Genomic DNA, 21,851 nt, shown 5'->3' on the forward strand with positions numbered 1-21,851 from the left:
ATATCCTCAACCTCTTCCTAACCTTGCTAGACTCTGATACTTCACGTGTACTGAACACTACTACTGAGGGCATCACTGTACTAACTATGTAACCTGGACTAAGTTACTTCTTTGTGCCTCAGTTTCTCTGGCTCTAAAACTGGGATAACAATAGTACCTACCCTCATGGAATTGTTAATGAGGATTAAACAACTGCTTAAAAAGGCCTTGGCACATAGTAAGTACTCAATAAACCTCAGCTGTTATCATTATTCCTGTTAAAAAACAAAGCTTTTCCCTGATGTCAACAACTTTGCTCACTCAGTTCAGAATGTCTGAGATATGAATAGGAAAAAATTCTGTTTTAATGCCTGACCCTTAAGTTTTGATTTCATAATGAGAAGAACTGAAACCATCTCATTCTGTCTAGAACTTTATATGCCTTCCAAAGCATTTTATATTCATTATTCATTTGGATCTTCTAACAATACTGTGAAGGAAGTATAACATCAATTTATACTAGTCCAATTTTATAGAAAGGGGACAATAAAGTCCAGAATGACACTTTACTTAATGGTTATACTGCTACCAAATGGCAGAGGCCTAAATGCCAGGTTTTATGACACCCAAGCCAGAATTCTTTCAACTATGCAAGGTAAGATATTCTAAGATCCCTTTGGAGTAACTGAAACCATTCTATTTATATTAAATAAAGTCCACACTTTATTCAGATTTCCCTAGTTTCACCAAATGTTCTTTTTCTGGTGCAGGATCCCATCCGGGATACCACATTACACTTAATAGTCATGCTTTTTTCGCTGTGAGAGTTCCTCAGACTTCCTTGTCTTTGATGACCTTGACAGTTTTGAGGAGTACTGGTCAGGTATTTTCCTCAATTCAGATTCCTCTCTCAAATGGGATTTGTCTGAAGTTTTTCTCATGATTAGACTGGGGTTACGGGTTTTGGGGAGGAAGACCACAAAGGCAAAGTGTCATTCTCATCACATCGTATCAAGAGTAATGCTATCAACGTGGCTCATCACCAATGATGATAATCTTGATCACCAGGCTAGTGTTCGTCAGGTTTCTCAGGGAAGTAAAAGTTAAAGTCACTTTTCCCCCTTTCCATACTATACTCTTTGGAAGGAAGTCACTATGCAAACCCATACTTAAGGAGTGAGGAGTATCTACATACATTACTTGAAATTTTTCTGCGTGGGGGATTTGTCTGTTCTCTCCAATATATGTATTTATTTATTCAGTCATTCATTTATATCAGTATGGACTCATGAATATTTATAGTTTGGTTTATAATCCAATACTACTTTATTTTGTTGCTCAAACTGTTCCAACTTTCGTCTCTGGGAGCTCCTTCAGCTGGCTCTTCTGTCCCTTTGACATACTCCCAATCATTGTGATTTTTCATTTCAGCACTTCGCTTTTTTGTGGCTCAAGATGCTCCAAGCTCATCCTGTGTATTTACTGCCCCAGCCCTAGACTCAGTCATTTCCCCAAGGAGTCCTAATTCCTTTTATTGGAACCAAGATCTGGGCACTAGATGTGCTTTCCATCCTAGTTATTTTTCAGCCACATAGCTGCTAACAAAGATGCTTCATTCTGGCTGCACTGATGTGCACTGGGAACTTTAGCAGAAAAGCTCAGCTCTAGAGAACAGCAATCCCCTAAATTACTTATTCTTTCTAACTTTTTTTTTTTTTGGCCGTGCAACTTGATTTATGGGATCTTAGTTTCCAGACCAGGGATTGAACCCGGGCCATGGCAGTGAAAGCGCCGAGTCCTAACCACTGGACCGCCAGGGAAGTCCCACTTTTTCTTTCAGAGAATAGGTAAGCCTAAGCAGAAAAAAATAATATGCAAATAATTTCCATTATAAACTAAGTTAGACAAACCATCAGGCTTGCTGTATTGTAAACCAACACAACATTGTGATTACAGAGCTGCAGAAGGATCCTTAGAATAACAGAGTCATTTGTCGGGGGTCGTCAGGGAGAATACTGATTGTATCTTCAGCTTTACCACATAACAGACACAGCATGGTATACTCCTAGAACAAGATAAAGTGCACAATTACCTTGAGGAACTGGGAGAAAGATGCTTCATAACTTTCTCTGGTAAAACCATTCTCTGTAAATTGTCATGGATATGGTGTCTGTACATTAGATCAATTTCTTCAACACCTATAAGCAATGTCTTAGGTTTAGTCTGTGTATCCCAGAGCCTTCTGTTTATATAAATTGAATACATGCTGACGCTCTATTTACTATGTATACAAGAATGTCACCTTGGAAATGCATGGCTATTTCCTGGACTTAGAAAACACACATACTGGGCTTACTTAGTGCTGCTATTTAAAGTAATGAAGCAATTTGAGTGTGGGCCCCTGAGGACAAATTCCTGTTCTTAGAGCCGTTCCTTTCTAGAATATTCAACACTAATAAGCAACAGAAATGAGTTTTAAAACAACAAAAAAGGAAAAAAATTTCCAAACCCAAAGAGCTATTTTTATCTACCCCAGAAAAAATAAACAATTATGTTAAATCCATTAGTATGTTATGTCTCATATTTAGATAGCTAGTTGTCTAGAATTTGATCTATATAAGGAGTTTTTTGTTTCTTGGGTTTAACAAATGTCCAGACTGGTGACAAAAGTTATTTTGTTTCAGGCAAAAATCCTTAGGGCAAAGTCCTGTTCTTATAGCTGTTCCTGTCTAGATATTTAATATGGTCATAAACTACAGAAACATATTTCTTTCAAAACTTTTACTCTAAAGCTTTTTATCTTCTTTAGGAAAACAAGCATCTATACTAAATCTATTAGTATTCCCACATCTGACTTTGAGATTGTTGGCTGCCTGGAAATTGATCAGTCAAGGCAGTTTGTGTTTCATGGGTCTCTCACTAGAGAGAGGGTCACGGAGATAAACAGTGACTACAGTACAAAGACTCAGAACCAGGCAACTGCCTTTCCATTTCCTACTAGAGAGTTCAGCAGGGAGACCTAGTTGTAGTAGTGGAAAGACTGTTTCTTAAAGACCACATTTAATTTTTTTTTTTTTTTTTTTTTTGGCGGTACACGGGCCTCTCACTGTTGGGGCCCCTCCCGCCGCGGAGCACAGGCTCCAGACGCGCAGGCCCAGCGGCCACGGCCCACGGGCCCAGCCGCTCCGCGGCACGCAGGATCCTCCAGGACCAGGGCACGAACCCGCGTCCCCTGCATTGGCAGGCGGACTCTCAACCACTGCGCCACCAGGGAAGCCCTAAAGACCACATTTAATTTTAAAGTCTATTCTACACAAACAGTAGAAACACAGGCTATAGCTCAGCAAACAAATATGAGTCTCATGAATCAAAAACAAAATTAAAATCTACTCTCTCCAAGGTTTTACTGCTTTCAAATCCTACTTTCACCTACCAGACATTACTAGTAGGATGTCACCCTCTCACTGGAAATGAAGAAAAAAGTAATAAAGTCAAAATGGGAAAATGTGTGAAGCTAGACAACTATTTGAGTTTTCAACCAATCTATCCATTGACAAGTTTTTATTAAGTGCCTAAAGGCTCTGCAATGTGCCAGGTGCACCGGTAGACATGAGAGAAGGCAAGGACAAAGTCTGACCTTGCAAAACTTACAGTCTAACTTGGGAGAAAGGAAAAACCTAACACATGGTATAATCTGGAAAGGCTGTTAAATCATTAAGACTGATTACACCTGTAATCTTTAATTTATAGGCAGTCTGGAATCCAAATTTCATTGTAGGTCAATTATTTGGAATTCAGAAGCAGTTTCCCACAGAGGTAACGTTGCACATGGCAGTTAGGTTCCCAGAGAAATCCAGGAAGTCTTTAAAATGTATACTGCACAAGTACTATAGAATCTAACCACATATAGCAGTGCTTCTGTGGGAAAATATGTCTAGAATTCTCACTTGGGATGCCAGGAACACATTCTCACTTGGGATGCCAGGAATATGGTTGGATCAGGACATCCTTCACCCAAACTGACCAAGTTAGGAGAATCAGAATTCCCCCCAGTCATTCATGGAGACCTTCAAAGGCTCCACCTGGGCAAAGTCTGAGGGTAGAGATTTGGAAGGAAAGGTGGAGTGGGTGGAATCACCCTCGGGCAAGATCAGATCCTTGTTTTATGCTGAGGGTCCCATGGGCCTTTTCCCTCTATTATTACCTGCTAGTTCTGACCCTTAGTCCTCTCCTTCCCTGGTCCACAGAGGAACAGGGAGCAGTCTCACAGTTTTCCTCTTGTTTCCTGAGGCAAATATATAGTCCTTTTAATGGATTTTAGGGTGATATAAAAAATACCAGATACCTGTAATCATTTATAATTTATTTTCTGTTTAAACTCTGTACTTATGTCTCTATTTCCCCTCTACTCTTGCCATCAGAAAATCTTACTTTGTTTAACAATGGTTTTGTTAAAAATGAATTTGTTTAAAAACAGAATCTTTATCTTTTAGAGATTCATATTGAAATATTTACAGAAGTAGTAATATGTTTGGGATTTGCTCCAAAGTAATCCTGTGGGGAGATGTGGAAATGGTGAGGTACAAATAAAGCAAACTGAAGCTGGGTATTGGAGATTAATACACTATTCTGCCTACTTTTGATTATGTTTAAATTTCCCATAAAACATTTAAAACAAAACAAAATATTACCGATGGTGGGAATCCCATCTTGAACCTCAATGGCTGCTGGAATAAGATGGGGGCTGGAATGGGGTGGGGCTGAGGAAAGTAAGTCACAGCAGCTGAGTATGAAGAATTCTTGGGGTCATCAGACTAAGATGGAAGTTACCAGCTGGCCAGTCACAGGAGTCGGGGCCTGCTGTAGGTACAAGAAGAGCTCAGAAAAGGGAGAAAGCAATATGGGCTGAACTATTAAGAATAAGAAGGAGATAGAATTTAAGTTCAGCTTGAAAGAGGTAAGATTTAGTTGGCTTGAAGGTAGTGAAAGGGACACGTTAAGGACAAAGCACGAATAAAGACAGTGATATGGAATAGAGCAAGCACATCGCATATGGAGTAGCAGAGGAGTGACAGGATGATGTGTTTCCAGAAGATTAATTTGAGGGCAGTAGGCACGACTATACTGTGGGGACTGCTGCAGTAATTTAGGTTTCAGCAGTATGGTCCGTGATACGAGGGGTGGCAGTGGAGACAGACAAAAGCAAGAGAAACTAAGGAAGAAAGGAGGGCAGGGAGGGCATTAGGGTTAAAGAAGGAGATCCAGGAGATATCCGATGGGTTTCATCAGGCACTGAGGGTGCGTGTGCTCAATGTCTGGGGGAGTACAGAGAAGGTTCCTAGACCAGAGACCAAAGCTCAGGGGAAAAGCAGTTAGGGAGAAACAGGAGAGGAAACCAGAGAGTAAGCAAAGGAACAGTCAAAATGATTTTAAAAGAAAGAAAAAAGTCTAGATCTATGGACCCCAGGGGAAGAAATGCTTCAAAAAGACGATGGTGGGCTTCCCTGGTGGAGCAGTGGTTGAGAGTCCGCCTGCCGATGCAGGGGACACGGGTTCGTGCCCCGGTCCGGGAAGATCCCACATGCCGCGGAGCGGCTGGGCCTGTGAGCCATGGCCGCTGAGCCTGCGTGTCCGGAGCCTGTCTCTGCAATGGGAGAGGCACGCATACCTCAAAAAAAAAAGACAATGGTTATCAAAACCAGATCCAGAAGAGATATTAAGAGAAAGAAGAACTGAGGCAAGGTCACAGGATTTGGCCACCTTATAGGAAATCTATGAGAGAACAGTTTTAGTAAAGTGAAAATGAAAACCAGTTTGTAGGTTGTTACGAGGAGCACAGGGAAATAAGGGAAATAGGGTAAAGAGGTACTCAAGGAAAGAAGCAAAAGGAGAGATGATCAGAGGATGAATCAAAGAGGCAGCTGAGTGAAAGAAAAGGATTTTAATTTATTTCTAACAAATAAAGAAGAACTAAATATATTTAATGTAAAAATGCTTTAAATCTCACAGAGAAAAGAGGATGCTAGGAAGAGAGAAGATAACATGAGATTCCTGAGGAAATGCAGTGGGGGTAGCCATAGAGAGGAGGAAATAAAAATCTCTACTACAGGAGGGAAGGAAGAGAGTCTAAAGTTGGGGCAATGCTATGAATAGTGTGCGAAAGGAGAGTAGTGAGAAATGAGGGAAAGGGAGGCTGGCCAGCCCAGCAAGAACCTTGGGATGGGGAGCTTGGATATTATACTGTAGCTGAAGGTGAACTACAGAAAGGCCAATGAGGTAGTCTGAAAGCATTATTTTAAGAAAAATATGCTGGTGGCAGAATATAGAATATGGGGGCGGGGGAGTGGATGTTGGGAGAGAAAGGACTGGTGGTGGAGAGTCTAGTTTAAGAGTTTCTTCCAAGAGAATTCCACACTATATAGGCATTGTGACTATAGCCAACTTCTTTTAGCTTCTTCCTACCCCAAAGGAACTTCTGGGGAGCTTTGAAAATGTCTGTGCTCAGTCATAAAGGAAAATCAGCTAGACTGTGGTCTCATGGCAGTGACACACAATGGCTCAATTAGGGTATAAACAGGCAATCTCAATATCCACTTACAGACTCTAAAAAGCTCACAGGAGCTTCAGGAACTGCTGCAAAATAGCTATAAGCCCTCCTTTCCTCCCATGAATGGACAGAGCTGCTTGTTTAAGCCCCCGACATGTTCATTCCCCTATTTGGCCACTATTCATTCACTGACATCTCGATTTTGCCGTTAAGTGACATCTATCATATAAGTATCTTTGAGGTATAATTTTTGGATCCTGGGGAGATGTGGTCAGGATGTTGTTAAGATGGACCACAAGATATTAGACCAGATTCTGACAGGTGACTAAGTGCCTTCTTTCACACTGAAATAAGAATGAATGAAAGTGGTTATACTATTTTATAAGATTCTGCTGTAGAAGATTTTTTCCCCCTAATTATATAGTACCACCCAAATTTAAAGGATTAAAAAAAATTCCCTTGCCTGTTAAAACTCTTACCTCACATTTATATCCTCTGGATGAACATGTAGTTCACACTAAATAAGTAACTCAGTCTGAGGGCTTGAAAGCGGAGGAAGTGAGGGACAGATACAGGTAAGTGTGTCCTCATGCTTTCCAGTTTGCCCTTGGCTCTCCCTCACTGTCCAGCTTTTCTTCCTGACCATTAGACCTGTGAATCTTCAGCAACTTCAAGCCTACACCAGCCTGTAGAATTTTGTAGAATTCTTCACATGCTCTCACAATTGTATAAGGACTAATCCTTATACTACATCCCTATTTTCTATCCTTATATGGTTCAGCTTCTCTCCTCCAACCATGATACACCTATCCTGTCATTTTACTTATCAAATAATATTAAAATATCCTATTGCAATTGAGACTACAGAGTTGCTTGACTCTACAGGTCTATAAGAGAAACAAAGATAATCTCGTTAGCATGATTTCCACACTCAGCAAGTATGGTGGCAGTGGGCAGGCCAACACTTAAAGCCAAGAATTGTGCAATCATGTGACTGGGTAGAGAAAAAAGAGGCACAATAGTAACCTCATATGAAGCCACAATGTGCTGTTCTTTACAAGCAAAATGAGTTATCATTTGTAAGGCATGTGTTTTGCTTTGTGACTGTTGTGAAGACAGGTTTGAACAGATCCACCCACATCTGAAGTGTCTCTCAACTTACACAAGTGGAAGACAGGGATGGTCTCCTCTAAGATTCACTGGTACTTCATTTATGAAGACTATACCTAGATTTTTCAAGGGTACTCTTATTGTTCCCCTCCCCCCGCAATAACATACCCACATTTATACATTTACCTGAAATTCATCCATGATACTGAACGTATACTCATGCCTGGCTATTACATGATGACAATTCCTACAAAGATCTGCTGAAACAGAGAAAGACTTAATTAAGTCTTAGAAGGTGCCCTAAGACAGTAAAATTTCTAGTCTTAGCATAGTATTGCTTTGAAAGAATCTTAACTCTGTCATATTTAACACAGCAGGAAACCCATTATAATATCTACCTTGATAAAAAATCCAGACTCTGTCACACAGCAACACTATCTAATTAAGAGCCTGAACTCAGAGACTTAATGTGCATATATTCATTCCTATTGAAAGCTCTCTAAGGTAATCAATTAATGGATATGTAAGTGTGTTTTTGAAACTAGCTGGACCTTTCTAACTATGTAGGAGCTTTTTTTCTCAGGAATGATAGAAATTGTGCTACTAACCAATCATAAACAAAAAGCTAACACTAGATGTTAAACTGAATTTAGCAGTAACAGAAGGCTCTAGTAAAAACAATACAGTAATAATAACTATGATACATTGGTGCTTAATGTGTGCCAGATACTGTTTTAAATACTTTGTAACTGTTTATTCACTTAATGTTCTCAGAAACCCAATGAGGTAGATACTACTGTTATCATGTTTGTAGGGATAAGGAAACAAAGGCACACTATGGATAAGAACTAGGAAGACCACAGCTGAGCTACAAAGTGTTGGAATCAGAATTCAAACCCAAGCTTTCTTGCTCCAGAGCCCTTGCTTTTGACCACTATCCTCTACTACCTGGAAAAAAATAGAGTTTAAAGGGGTACATGATACAGGAAAGAAAAAGATTCTTCTAATTTAGAACATTTTTCCATAGTCTGACTCTATTCTAAAGGCTTAGTGTCTTTTGCACCTTTCTTTCAAAATATCATTATTTGCACATTTAATCCTCATATAGTCAGAACATACCAAAAAATCAGGAGACAAGCAAAAAGCAAATGTGAACAATTTAAATAGTTGCCATAAGATCTGGGCACGAAAGTGCACATATACTTAATTTACTTGTAGAGATTTTTAGTGCCAACCTCAGAACTTGTTTATTTTTATTATAGTTATTTGATTTCCTAGTATCAAGGATAAGGAATAGCACATGAAGGTAGCATACTTAATACTTACAGTAGCAAAAGAAAGAAACTATAAACTGACAGTAACAAAAGAGACAAAAGCTATAAAAGCAGAAACAAGACTAAAAAAACCAGAACCATTTAGTATAAGGGCAAACAGCCCTAAACACTTTAATAGCTGTTGGAGCACATCTCTGTATTTATTATATTATAGTAGAAAGTGAAAATTCACATGGAAGACCCTAAGTTAAAAAAAAAGTCCCTATATCTTGTTTCAGAAGACACAGTCTTTAAAGATAAACAAAAGAAAATTGGTGCCTGAATCATAAGCTTCAGTTATCTGCAAAAGTCATTTATGTGGAATATCTGATGATGCTACATAAATGAGATGTGACCAACATTTTCCTCTTAAAAAACTAACTAGTGATTTTGTGTTGCAATATGATAGTGAAACAGGCCTCATAAGACTTTGTGCAACCTAACTCCCAAAAGCTGATACCTGCTAACGGGCTCAGATGGAAAAAAAGTCTACTTACGATCATAGGTAACTATTTCTTCTCCATCTTCCTCTTTCAAAGATTTGTTTGTGATCAGCATAAAGTCCCGCTTACTGCACACTGCACAGCCTATAAAGTTCAGCAAGAAAGATCCATTCTCCAGGCAGATGTTACCCTAAAATAAGAAAAACAGAATTTAATTTTCTTTTTTGAGGGGATTTTAATTTTCTTATATTTCAAAATCCTTGGTGAAAATGATTAATAGACTTACAGTCTCTAAAGACAAAAAACATGGCCAGAATTTACTTGCTTGAAGTGTACACCAAGTAATTTTTGAAATTACTAGCTTTCCTCTAGAAGTGTTATTCATAGTAAATAAAACTGAAGAAGTGTTAGAGCTTAGGACTGCAACTGTGTTTAAGAGGACTAAATGCAAATGGATATTTAGAAACAACTTAATGAAGTCTTAATACAACATGTGAAAACGAAAAATCAGAAAAATCTAATAGCCAACACTATTAAATGAGGTATCATATTATAAAGCTAGAATGAAAATTCAATCAAAATGGAAACACTGAGCCAATGATAAAAATGATCTTATCCACTGTGATGCTCAGTTGACTGTTGAAACAGCATTTTTTCAAGCCTTAAAAATACCACAAAATAAACAAAGAGAAATAAACTCTCAGCTCTATAGATGTCAGTCACTAGGATATGTGTGATTCAGGCAGAAAAGGTAAGTTCCTCAATTCATCAGATTGACACCATGGCATTTAAAAGAGAAAGGGTTTTACTTGTCACTAAGAAACTGTAAACAACATACACTCCTGGCTCAAGGGAGGTCTTTGCTAAAGGCTTACTAATAATTGTTCAGAACTTAAAGTCACTTCATAAACTACCTAGTTCTACTCATTTCTTTATTTTTTAATTTTTATTTTATATTGGCGTATAGTTGATTAACAACGTTGTGTTAGTTTCAGGTGTACAGCAAAGTGATCCAGTTATACATGTATCTATTCTTTTTCAAGTTCTTTTCCCATTTAGGTTATTACAGAATGTTATTTCTTTTTTTAAAATTATAGTTGACTTAAAATATTATAATTAGTTTCAGGCATGCAACATACTGCTTCAATATTTTTGTAGATTACACTCCATATAAAGTTATTATATAATATGGGTTATATTCCTTCTGCTGTACATTACATCCTTGTAACTTATTCATTTTATACCTAGTAGTTTGTACCTCTTCATCTCCTTTACGTCCTCCCATCCCTCTCCCCTCTGGTAACCACTAGTTTGTTCCACGAATCTGTGAGTTTGTTTGTTTTGTTTTGTTCATTCGTTTGAATAAACAAATTTATTTATCTATTTTAATATTTATTTAAATATTTATTTATTTTGGTTGCACCGGGTCTTAGTTGAGGCACATAGGATCTTCGTTGTGGCATGTGGGTTCTTTAGTTGTGGCATGTGGGCTTCTTAGCGGCAGCATGTGGACTCTTAGTTGCGGCATGTATGTGGGATCGCCAACCAGGCATGGAGCCCGGGCCCCCTGTATTGGCAGTGTGGAGTCTCACCCACTGGGCCACCAGGGAAGCCCCTGCTTGATTTTTTAGATTTCACATATAAGTGAAAACATACAGTATCTGTCCTTCTCTGACTTATTTTGCTAAGCATAGTACTCTCCAGGTCCATCCATGTTGTCACAAATGGCAAAATTTCATTCCTTTTTATGGCTGAGTAATATATATTGTATATATATACTACATCTTCTTTATCCATTCATCTGTGATGGACACTTAGGTTGCTTCCACATCTTGATTATTGTAAGTGATGCTGCTATGAATACTGGGGTGCATATATCTTTTTGAATTAGTGTTTTCATTTTCTTCGGATATACACCCAGGAGTGGACCTGCTGGATAATATTGTAGTTGTATTTTTAAGTTTTTGAGGACCCTCCACACTGTTTTCCATAGTGGCTGTACCAATTTACATTCTCACCAACAGTGTACTGGGGTTTCCTTTTCTTCACATCCTCGCCAACACTTTATTTTTTAAGTGGCATGGGTCACATCTAGGCTTCCACCATGCTTCTATCAGCCAGACTTGCATTTAATTAAATTAAATTAATTAATTTATTGGTCGCACCACACGGCATATGGGATCTTAGTTCTCAGACCAGGGATTGAACCCATGCCCCCTGCAGTGGAAGCATGGAGTCTTAACCACCAGCCAGGGAAGTCCCACCAACACTTACTATTTGTTGTCTTTTTGATAATAGCCATTCTGACAGGTGTGATGCAATTTGCATTTCCCTGATGATTAGTGATGTTGAGCATCTTTTCATGTGCCTGTTGGCCATGCCTTTCTTTGGAAAAATGCCGATTTAGGTCCTCTACCAATTTTTTTTTTTTTTTTTTTGCGGTACGCGGGCCTCTCACTGTTGTGGCCTCTCCTGTTGCGGAGCACAGGCTCCGGACGCGCAGGCCCAGCGGCCATGGCTCACGGGCCCAGCCGCTCCGCGGCATGTGGGATCCTCCTGGACCGGGGCATGAACCCGCGTCCCATGCATCGGCAGGCAGACCCTCAACCACTGTGCCACCAGGGAAGCCCCTATTTTTTTTTTTTTTTGATAGTAGTTCAACCTCATTTCTGACCAACAAAAAAACTGAGGTATTTTTAATAGTTAATGTGACTAAAAACCATTCAAACTAATGCATTTCTCCAATGCAGCTATGTGCCTGATACTGTGCAAAGCATGGTGGAGGATTCCGAGGACTGCAGGATGAGTCACAGACGTTTCTACCTTCAAGGAGCTTATGAAGTATGAGGGATTTAAAACCCATCTTAACCAATGCCACAGTGGAGCCTTCCTGGATTCCCAGCACCACCATTAACTAAGTGCCTTCGAAGTGCTATGTATTAAGAGGTTAACTCTGGTGGGGGGAAATCAAACTAACTTTGCAGTTTGGAGATACTAAAACATAGGCACATCAACATAACTACTAAAAGGGAAAAAAAGCCTTGGGATTAAAGTATAAATTTCCAGCTATTAAGAACAAGTGCTTTGATTTTTTTAAAAAATAAACTTTACTGAGGTATAATTTACACACAATAAAATCCACACATTGTAAGGGTATACATGAAAGAATTTTAACAAATGTATATACCAATGTAATCACTACCCCAATCAAGATACATAAATTTCTGTCTTCCCAGAAAGTCCTTCCTGCTTTGCAGTCTATCTCCAACCCCTATCTCACCTCAGGCACCCACTGACCTGATTTCTATCTCCAGAGATTAGTTTTGCCTGTTCTAAAGTTTTACATAAATAGAATCATACAGTATACTCTTTTACACCCAGCTTCTTTTGCCTAAAATGATGTCCACGTTAATTATCTATGTTGTTGTATGTATTGGTAGTTCATTGCTTTTTTAATGCCAAGTAGTATTCCATTGCATGGATCGATCTGTTGATAGACATTTGGGTTCTTCCCAGTTTTTGGTTGTTATGAATAAAGTAGCTATGAAGATTCATGTATAAGTCTTGTGTAGACATATGCCTTTCTCTTGAGTAAATATCTAGAAGTGGAATTGCTGAGTCATACAGTAAAAATATGGTATATATATAAACTTTATAAGAAACTGCCAATTAGTTTCCATTTTCTATTCCCACCAGCAATGTGTGAGTTCCAGATTTCCCACATTCTCATCAACACTAGGTATTATGTCTTTTTTATTTTAGCCATTCTAATGATGTAAAGTGGTGTCTCATTGTAGTTTTAATTTATATTTCCCTGATGACTAGTGATGTTGAGCATCTTTTCATGGTGCTTATTAATATATCTTATTTTGTGAAATATCTATTCAAGACTTTTGCCCATTTTTTGAAAAGTTAAATTGTTTATCCTCTTATTGAGTTATAAAAGTTCTTCATGTATCTTAGATACAAACCCTTTGTCAGATATATGTATCACAAATATGGCGCACAGGCTTAACTGTTCTGCGGCATGTGGGATCTTTCCAGACGAGGACTCGAAGCCATGTCCCCTGCACCGGCAGGCGGACTCCCAACCACTGTGCCACCAGGGAAGCCCTGGTTTGCCATTTTTTAAATGGTGTCTCTTGAAGTACAAACAGTTTTGATTTTTATGAAGCCCAGTTTATTAAATTTCTTTCATTGTTTGTGCTTGTCTTCTAAAACATCTTGCCTACCCCAAGATTGCAAAGATTTTCTCCTTTGTTTTCTTCTAGAAATTTTATAGTTTTAGCTGGTAGGTTTAGGTTTATGATCCATTTTGAAGTAACTTTTATATATCTGAGGTAAGGATCAAGTTTCATTTATTTCTATGTGAATATCCAGTTGTTCCATCAACATTTGTTGAAAAGACTATCCTTTCCCCATTGCATTACATTGGCAACTCCGTGGAAAACTCAAATCATCCTATATATGTGGGTCTACTTTTGACTATTCTCTTCCCTTGATTTATATGTCTATCTTTTGCACTAATCTCACACTCTTTTGATTATTGTAGCTTTATAGTAAGTTTTTAAATTAGGTAGTTTACGTCCTATAATTTGGCTAGTCTAGGTTCTTTTCATTTCCATATAAATTTTAGAATCAGCTTATAACTTTTACAAAAAAGCCTGCTGGGTTTGTTTTTTGTTTTTTTTTGTAATTTATTTATTTGTCTATTTTTGGCTGCACTGGGTCTTCGTTGCTGCGCGTGGGCTCTTCGTTGTGGCGCGTGGGCTACTCTTCGTTACGGTGGCTTCTCTTGTTGTGGAGCACGAGCTCTAGGCGCGCAGGCTTCAGTAGCTGTGGCACGCAGGCTCAGTAGTTGTGGCTCACAGGCTCTAGAGCACAGGCTCAGTAGTTGTGGCGCATGGGCTTAGTTGCTCTGCGGCATGTGGGATCTCCCCAGACCAGGGCTTGAACCCGTGTTGCCTGCATTGGCAGGCGGATTCTTAACCACTGCGCAACTAGGGAAGCCCCTCCTGCTGGGGTTTGAATTGGGACTGCCTTGAATCTATAAAAGCTGACTGCCAAAGACTCCAAGATATTAAGTAATTTTTTAAAAAGTCTTAAAAGAATAAAGATCTAAATACCATTTTCAAATAAACAGAACTCTGAACAGAACTGCACACATAAACACAGGCACCTTATACAATATGGTCTAACCTCTGTAATCTGACTATATAAGCAGGCAGAATGTAAACTTTAAACACTGAGGGAAGAGAAAAGGGATCTATGTATCAGTTGTGAGGTAGGGAACTAAATTCTTGAAATGGCAAATGCAAGTACAGTAAATAAGAAACTGATGGGGCTTTCTCTAAGGGACTTGGTCATTTGAACGTGAGGATAACCTTCATCAGTGAGGCATGATTCTTTTATTAGATGAAACAAGATTATTAATGTCCAAATTTGGGAAAGTAAATTAAAGCATACAATATTCAGAGAAGCTTTTGAGGCTCTCACAATGGGAGGAAAAAGAAGAAAAAAATCTAAATCAATTCCACAGTAATAACAGTAAACTATAACAGTTTCGAGAAGACAGGAAAAAAGACAAACATTAAATATCCTTAGAAAATGTGATTCAGCTAAATCCTGGTTGAGGATCTATAAAGGTATACAAATGTGCAAGAAGAAATGGTTGAGGGACTTCCCTGGTAGTTCAGTGGTTAAGAATCCGCCTGCCAATGCAGGGGACACGGGTTCAAACCCTGGTCCGGGAAGATCCCACATGCCGCAGAGCAACTAAGCCCGTGTGCCACAACTACTGAAGCCTGCGTGCCTAGAGCCCGTTCTCCACAACGAGAAGTCACCGCAATGAGAAGCCACGTACCGCAACGAAGAGTAGCCCCGCTCGCTGCAACTAGAGAAAGCCCGCACACAGCAACGAGGATCCAATGCAGCCAAAAATAAATAAATAACTAAATAAATTTATTTTAAAAAAAGAAGAAATGGTTGAATACTATGATGATAATTAGTATGAAAGTATATTATGATAAACTCTTACAAATTTGAGAAATCCGCCAACTATACTGACAATGATTGGGCCAATTTGCTTCTTCCAAAAAACTATTATTTCAGATGGTATAACTTAACAGTGCATACGTTTTGTCAGGGAGTACTTAAAATTGAAAATAGAAAATACAGTTTTTAAAGAACCAAATTCTAGTTTTGCTAATTTTCTCTATTGTTTTTCTATTTCCTATTTCATAATTTCTACTCTAGTCTTTATTATTTCCTTTCTTCTGCACGCTTTGGGTTTACTCTGCTCTTGTTTTTTTCACTGACTTAAAGTGGAAAGTTAGGTTATTGATTCCAGATTTTTTCTTTTAATAAAGGCATTTTAAAATGCATCATTTTAAAGCATCCATTTCCATACAATTGTTTTACCAATTATATATCAGACTCAGCATTTAATTAAATATGGTTTAATGCTAAGCAACAATTTGAGTAAGTGAACTTTTGTAGTTTAATTTTAAGTGAGGTATATAAAACATAATTTCTAATTTAAACATAACTAATTTACACTGATTACATCCTTCTGATTAACCTAAATTTAAGCTATATTTCTGTATTGCTGCTGAATTACTAATAATTTTAAAGCTGAAACTTGAACTATATGAAATATAGGTTTCATTTCCAGTTTGATGTGGAAATGTTTTATTACCATTTTGGGCCTGATCAGTTATTTTAGAAAACGCAGTAGAGTTCTAGTTCCAACTGGTTTGCTAAATGCTTTTCTAAATGAAAAAAAGTTTGGTTCACAGTTGAGTAAAAAAATTTGAGTTCAGAAAATTAGTATGGTTTGTTTTCAATCTGATTCATGCTTGAGTTCAAGTTCTTGGCGTAATTTTACAAGCAAGTGGGCCAGAGCTCTGTTAGAAATTTTCTAGCCTGTGGAAAACATCCACCACAAAACTCCAGAAATTTTATGATACCAAAGATAAATAATCAAACATTTATTACCTCCTCATTCTGCATTTAGACCTACCCAACATGCTAATCCATTATTTTCCTCTGCCAAACTTTCTGAATGAGTGGACTATACTTGCTACCACCACCTGAGTACCTTTTCCTTTGCTAGGCTTAAGCAGAGTGGCTTCTGCTCTTACCGACCTTAAAAATATCTCATGACTTAAAAAAATCCCAGAGTTGGAAGGATCCTTGAGATATCAAGTAGTCATTTAGTCTCTACGGAACAACAGGAAGAGAGTTCAATTCCTCTAAGGTTACCCATTCTATTAAAAAAAACTGTTAGAAAATTCTTTATTCTGATTCAAAGCCTACAATCCCCTAACATCCACCCACTAATTATTTCTAAATCTGCCCTCTGAAATTTCAAAGAAAAGCTCAATTCTTCCTCATGACAGCCCTTTATTTCTTTGAGAACAGAATAAAATCAGAGAAAACTGCTGCAGGTACTTTCCTGGTTTTCCAGTCACCTCAGTGCTTTTCTCTACTCTTCTTCCTATACTTTTATTTTCACTTCCTAAATTAATTTATTCCCTGAAGCTCAGTTCTTGATTCTTGTTGATTCTGTACATTCTTTTCCTAAGAGAAAAAATTATTTCTATTTTGACTCCTTTATTTGGCTGATTCATCTGTTTGAATCTCTTACCCAAACTGCCATCCTATATTTTCACTTGACTCCTAGGATGTTACATTCTCAACCTCGGATGAAACATGATAAAAAAAAAAATCTGATCATTTGCTCCCCCAATTTTGGTTCTCCCTCCCTCCCAGATGGCTCCAATTTCTGTAATACTTCCAAATTTCCCAGCTGCCTAGATTGAAAACCCTTAGATCATCGTCAGCTCTTCTTTTCTTCCTTCCTACATTAAATTGGTTGAATCCTGTTAATTCTTTCTTTGAAATGAGGACTTGTACTTCCCTAGTGGTGCAGTGGTTAAGAATCCGCCTGCCAATGCAAGGGACACGGGTTCAAGCCCTGGTCTGGGAAGATTCCACATGCCACAACTACTGAGCCTGCGCTCTAGAGCCCTTGAGCCACAGCTACTGAGCCCGCGTGCTGCAACTACTGAAGCCCACGCTCCTAGAGCCCCTGCTCCGCAACACAAGCCACCCTAATGAGAAGCCCGCACACCGCAAGGAAGAGTAGTCCCCGCTCGACGTAAGATGCAACTAGATAAAGCCCCTGCGGAGCAACAAAAACCCAACGCAGCAATCAATCAATCAATAAATGAGGTCTTCATCATCTCATGTCTATACTACTGTTGCTATTTGGTTCCCCAAATGCTCTGTAGGGCTGTCCTCTTACATCTTCCCCCATCCCATCATCTCAACATACAACCATAAGATTCACTTTCCTAAATAGCAGATTTCAGAATCATTTCCCTATTCAATTTTTTTGTATAGTTGTCCAATGCCTAAACTTCTCAATATAATTTTTGTCTTTTGATTAGCTCAACTCTTAAAAATCCAACCTAACATCCATTTATTTATTTATTTATTTTTTGCCACACCGCAGCATGTGGGATCCTAGTTCTCCGACCTGGGATCAAACCTGTTCCCCCAGCAGTGGAAGCATGGAGCCAGGGAATTCCCCAACCTAATATCTTTAACACTATCCACAGCAAACATCTCCCTCATGGTGCCTATAATGTGCAGTTTTTGTTACTGGATTCACAAAAATCTCTTTTTAAACTTAAAAAAAAAGTATGAAAAAGAACACAACACAGAAATGTGAAACATAAAGGTACAGCATAATGCCTCTACCTATTAAATATCAGTAGTACCCCAGTGTGACAACCAACAATGCCTCCAGATATTGTCAAATGTCCCTTGGGAGGCAAAACCACTCCCAGTTGAGCGCCACTGCTCCATTCACTTTCATTACTCATTCACTCATGGTGTTCCATTCTATGGCTATATCACATTTTTCCAGTCTACTACCACAAACAATGCTGTTATGAACATTCTTATACCAGTCTCCAGGAACACACTAGGCACATGCATTTATCTGTCTAAAATGGGAACTGCTGGGTCATTCAGCAGGCATATCTTTAACTTTTTTTCTTTTTTCTGATAATGCTAGACCTTTTTCAAAGAGGTTGTACCATATGAGTGCTCATGTTGTTATAAAACCTTCCCAAAAGACTAAGTATTATTCAAAATATTAAGAGACAGGACCAACTACAAAGATTTTCTACCTCCCAACCAATATGAGAATCCTTGTTCTTGTTATTTTCCCCCAGCCTCAGCTCCTCCTTTCCTTTCCTACCCTAGTCACACCTATCCTTCAAGTCCCAACTGAAGTCCACCTTTCTGTTGGGAGAACAGCGCTATCCTCTATTGCTCTCCCCTTTCTCTAAACCGGAATAGCATTTATGGACCGTACTAGTCATTTTTTGTTAATCACGTGCTCCCGTAAAATGTAAGGTCTTTGGCAGCACGGAAGCTGCCTTTTATTTCTTCTTGGGTATCCCTTTCTGGCCTGGCAAAGTAATCTAGTTACACGCATACAAACGTTCAGTAAGTATATCTTGAATGAATGAAAGTAAACAAACTTCTCAATCTCCTGAGCTTGAAAGGAACAGAGATTTAAAAGAAAGTAACAGCCTGGAAACCTGAGTTCTAGTCTTGGCTCTCACACAAACTAGAATGTGCACTTCGCCAAGTGATTTCCCCTCTCTAGGCATTAGTTTCATCTGCAAAATTGGGTTAGAATAGATGACCTAAGAGGTCCCTTCCAGCGCTAGAATTCAGGAAGAGCACTGAACGTTATCAAATGAAGCTTGAGGATGAGACCAGGGTAGAGATGGGGGTGTCCCTCTGTTGTCGACTGGGTTGCTGGTGGTGGTAGGGTTTCATTTGTTTTCCCCTTGGAGCTCAAGAGAAATGGGGTGACGGCTGCTATCAGTCGCCAGAGCGGGGATCAGCAGGAACCGACGGCTGCAGGCCATCCCCGCTGACAAGTGTCTACATACAGCTGCCGCGTCACTGGATGGGGCGGAGCGGCTGAGTCCGCCCCGCGCCCGGCCTCCCATGAAGGCCGGCCGGGGATATGAGAAGCCTCAGGGGCGGCCATGGGCCAAAGGAGAGGGAAGTTCTCGGCGCCCACTCGCTCACCCGGTTGGGATATTCCTTCTCCACACAGTCCCCACACATCGCCACGCAGTTAACGGAGAAGTTCCTCCGCTGCTTCCGGGAAGAAGAAACCTCGCGAGAGCTCAGAGAAAGTCGCCGCATGCGCCCAGAGTACTCACCCTGGAGTGTTGGGTCTTAGGAGCTAATTCCAAGTCTCCGCCCCTTAGCAACTATTGTTAAGGCTGGGTCTGGTCTCCCAGACAACAACCGACGGCAAAGGGTAGGATTTTAGAAACCTTCCGAGAGAGAGGAAGGGACCGTGGACCACATGGCCGGAAGGGGAAAGGGATCTTGGACCGAGCAAAGTTACAATAGGCGCCTTCCTGAGTCTAGGCTGACTGAAAGCCAAGTCACAATACACAAGAAAGGGAATTGTTTTTTGCTGCTTCAGCTTACTCCATATATAAAGCTGAAATTACCATTTGGGTACCTTTCCGTACCATTTCTTAGGGCAGTGGGAGTGAAAGTTCAGATCTTGGCAGGGGAATAAGCAATAAATGAAGTGTTTGGGAAGAGGCACTTATAGTTCTGCAGAGAATCTCGTGAAAACACAAAATGTTAATAATAAATGACTATTCCAGAGTCCTCTGGAGGACAAAGCAATGGGAAACGTGTTTCTATCTCTCTATGTGTCTTCCTTTTCAGATGAGGAAACCAAGGAAACAGTGGTTAAAGGTCTTGTCTAGGTTAACAAAATTACTCAGTAGTCAGCCAGGACTAGACTCGGTTCCTACCCTGGGCTCAGCACCTTTTTAATACAGTAGCCAGTAGCCACGTGTGGCTATGAAGCACTTTTTTTTTTTTTTTTTGCGGTACGCAGGCCTCTCACTGCTGTGGCCTCTCCCATTGCGGAGCACAGGCTCCGGACGCGCAGGCTCAGCGGCCATGGCTCACGGGCCCAGCCGCTCCGCGGCATGTGGGATCTTCCCAGACCGGGGCACGAACCCGTGTCCCCTGCATCGGCAGGCGGACTCTCAACCACTGCGCCACCAGGGAAGCCCTATGACGCACTTTTAATGTGGCAGATTGAACTGAGATGTGTTGTAAGTACATCCTGCACACTAGATTTGGAAGACAGTATAAACAAGGTAAACTATTTCATTAGTAATTTTTATATTGATACATGTTGAAATAATTGTGCTAAAATATATTATTAAAATTAATTTCACCTGTTTCCTTTCTTTAATCTGGCTACCAGAAAATTGAAAATTACACAAATTATATTTCTACTGGATGGGGCTGGTCTATGCAGTTCTCTCTTGATCCACTTTTAAATGTGTCATAATTATTCCAGCAACTTTATTTAATTTTAATTAATTTATTTTTGGCTGTGTTGGTTTTTCTCTAGCTGCGGCGAGCGGGACCTACTCTTTGTCGCAGTGTGTGGGCTTCTCATTGCAATGGCTTCTCTTGTTGCGGAGCACGGGCTGTAGGTGCACGGGCTTCAGTAGTTGTGGTGCGCAGGCTCAGTAGTTGTGGCTCACGGGCTCTAGAGTGCAGGCTTAGTAGTTGTGGCGCACGGGCTTGCTCTGCATGTGGAATCTTCCCGGACCAGGGATTGAACCCGTGTTCCCTGCATTGGCAGGCGGACTCCCAACCACTGCGCCACCAAGGAAGTCCTGTGTCATCTGTTTTTAAAGCCTAATGCAGACTTAATTTTACTAACCACTGTATCTGTTTTATTCAGTTCTATAGACATTTGTTGAGTGCCTTCACTGCAAGGAACGGTGGCAACAACAGAAAGATGAGAAAGACTTTGTCCTACTCTCCAGATCTTCACAATAGAGTCTGAGAGATAAAATTAGCACAAATACCTATAATTACTAGCAGACTGTGTTATAAGAGCACAAAATGGAAAGACTATTTCCAGGTGAGGGATTGGGAAAGAGGAATTTAGGACTTGAAGAATATGTAGGATTTCAAAAAGCAGAGAGTTTTAGTATACGAATTCCAGGTGGACAAATGCAAGGAGTTTGGATTTTACTCTGCATGTAACAGGGAGCCCCTGAGAGTTTGAGCAGGAGAGTAATAACAGAACTGTGGTTTAGGAGGATTATTTTAGCATTTTATTGGGTTTGCTTGGAACTGGTAGAAATTGGACATGGAAAGGCAGACCCTAACAGGAACCACAAGGGGGAGATATATAGCTTTCTGCCTCATCACTAATAAAAAAACATGTATAATTTTAACAATTAAACAAATAGAAAATTACGCTGCAGTCAAAGATCTCAAAGAGTAGGTTTTGGGCATGAACTGATTTAATTTTCTGAGGCATGAAAGGCAATCTACATATTTACCAGCATCGTTTTTACCTTCCCAGAG

The 21,851-nt window shown here is 39.6% G+C and overlaps 1 protein-coding gene across 3 annotated transcripts; it reads right to left on the reverse strand.

Annotated features, from left to right (window-relative positions):
• Nucleotides 1-1,951: 1,951 nt before the first annotated feature.
• Nucleotides 1,952-19,631, reverse strand: CHURC1 (churchill domain containing 1). 3 transcript variants are annotated; one of them, XM_065871235.1, is made up of 4 exons: nt 19,512-19,631; nt 9,447-9,582; nt 7,823-7,893; nt 1,952-2,044 (listed from the first exon to the last, which is right to left on the reverse strand). In XM_065871235.1, exons 1-4 carry the CDS (start codon nt 19,629-19,631, stop codon nt 1,952-1,954), a joined length of 420 nt encoding a protein of 139 aa, XP_065727307.1. The 3 variants fall into 3 exon arrangements, with proteins under 3 accessions (XP_065727307.1, XP_065727308.1, XP_065727310.1); XM_065871236.1 differs by having other exon boundaries at nt 7,823-7,896; nt 19,512-19,550; XM_065871238.1 differs by lacking the exon at nt 7,823-7,893 and having other exon boundaries at nt 2,013-2,044; nt 19,512-19,550.
• Nucleotides 19,632-21,851: the final 2,220 nt, after the last annotated feature.

Source organism: Phocoena phocoena, chromosome 2, assembly GCF_963924675.1.
Source record: "Phocoena phocoena chromosome 2, mPhoPho1.1, whole genome shotgun sequence".
Classification (NCBI taxonomy): Eukaryota; Metazoa; Chordata; class Mammalia; order Artiodactyla; family Phocoenidae; genus Phocoena; species Phocoena phocoena.

Bases quoted from the DNA above. Each gene is read 5' to 3' on its own strand.
- CHURC1 (XM_065871235.1), bottom strand. From the start codon at position 19,631: ATGCGGCGACTTTCTCTGAGCTCTCGCGAGGTTTCTTCTTCCCGGAAG. The intron at 9,583-19,511 runs GTGAGCGAGTGG...TTCTTATTTTAG, and splicing joins AGAAGGAATATCCCAACCGG to GGTAACATCTGCCTGGAGAA. The intron at 2,045-7,822 runs GTAAATGTATAA...ATCTTGTTCTAG, and splicing joins GTATCATGGATGAATTTCAG to GAGTATACCATGCTGTGTCT.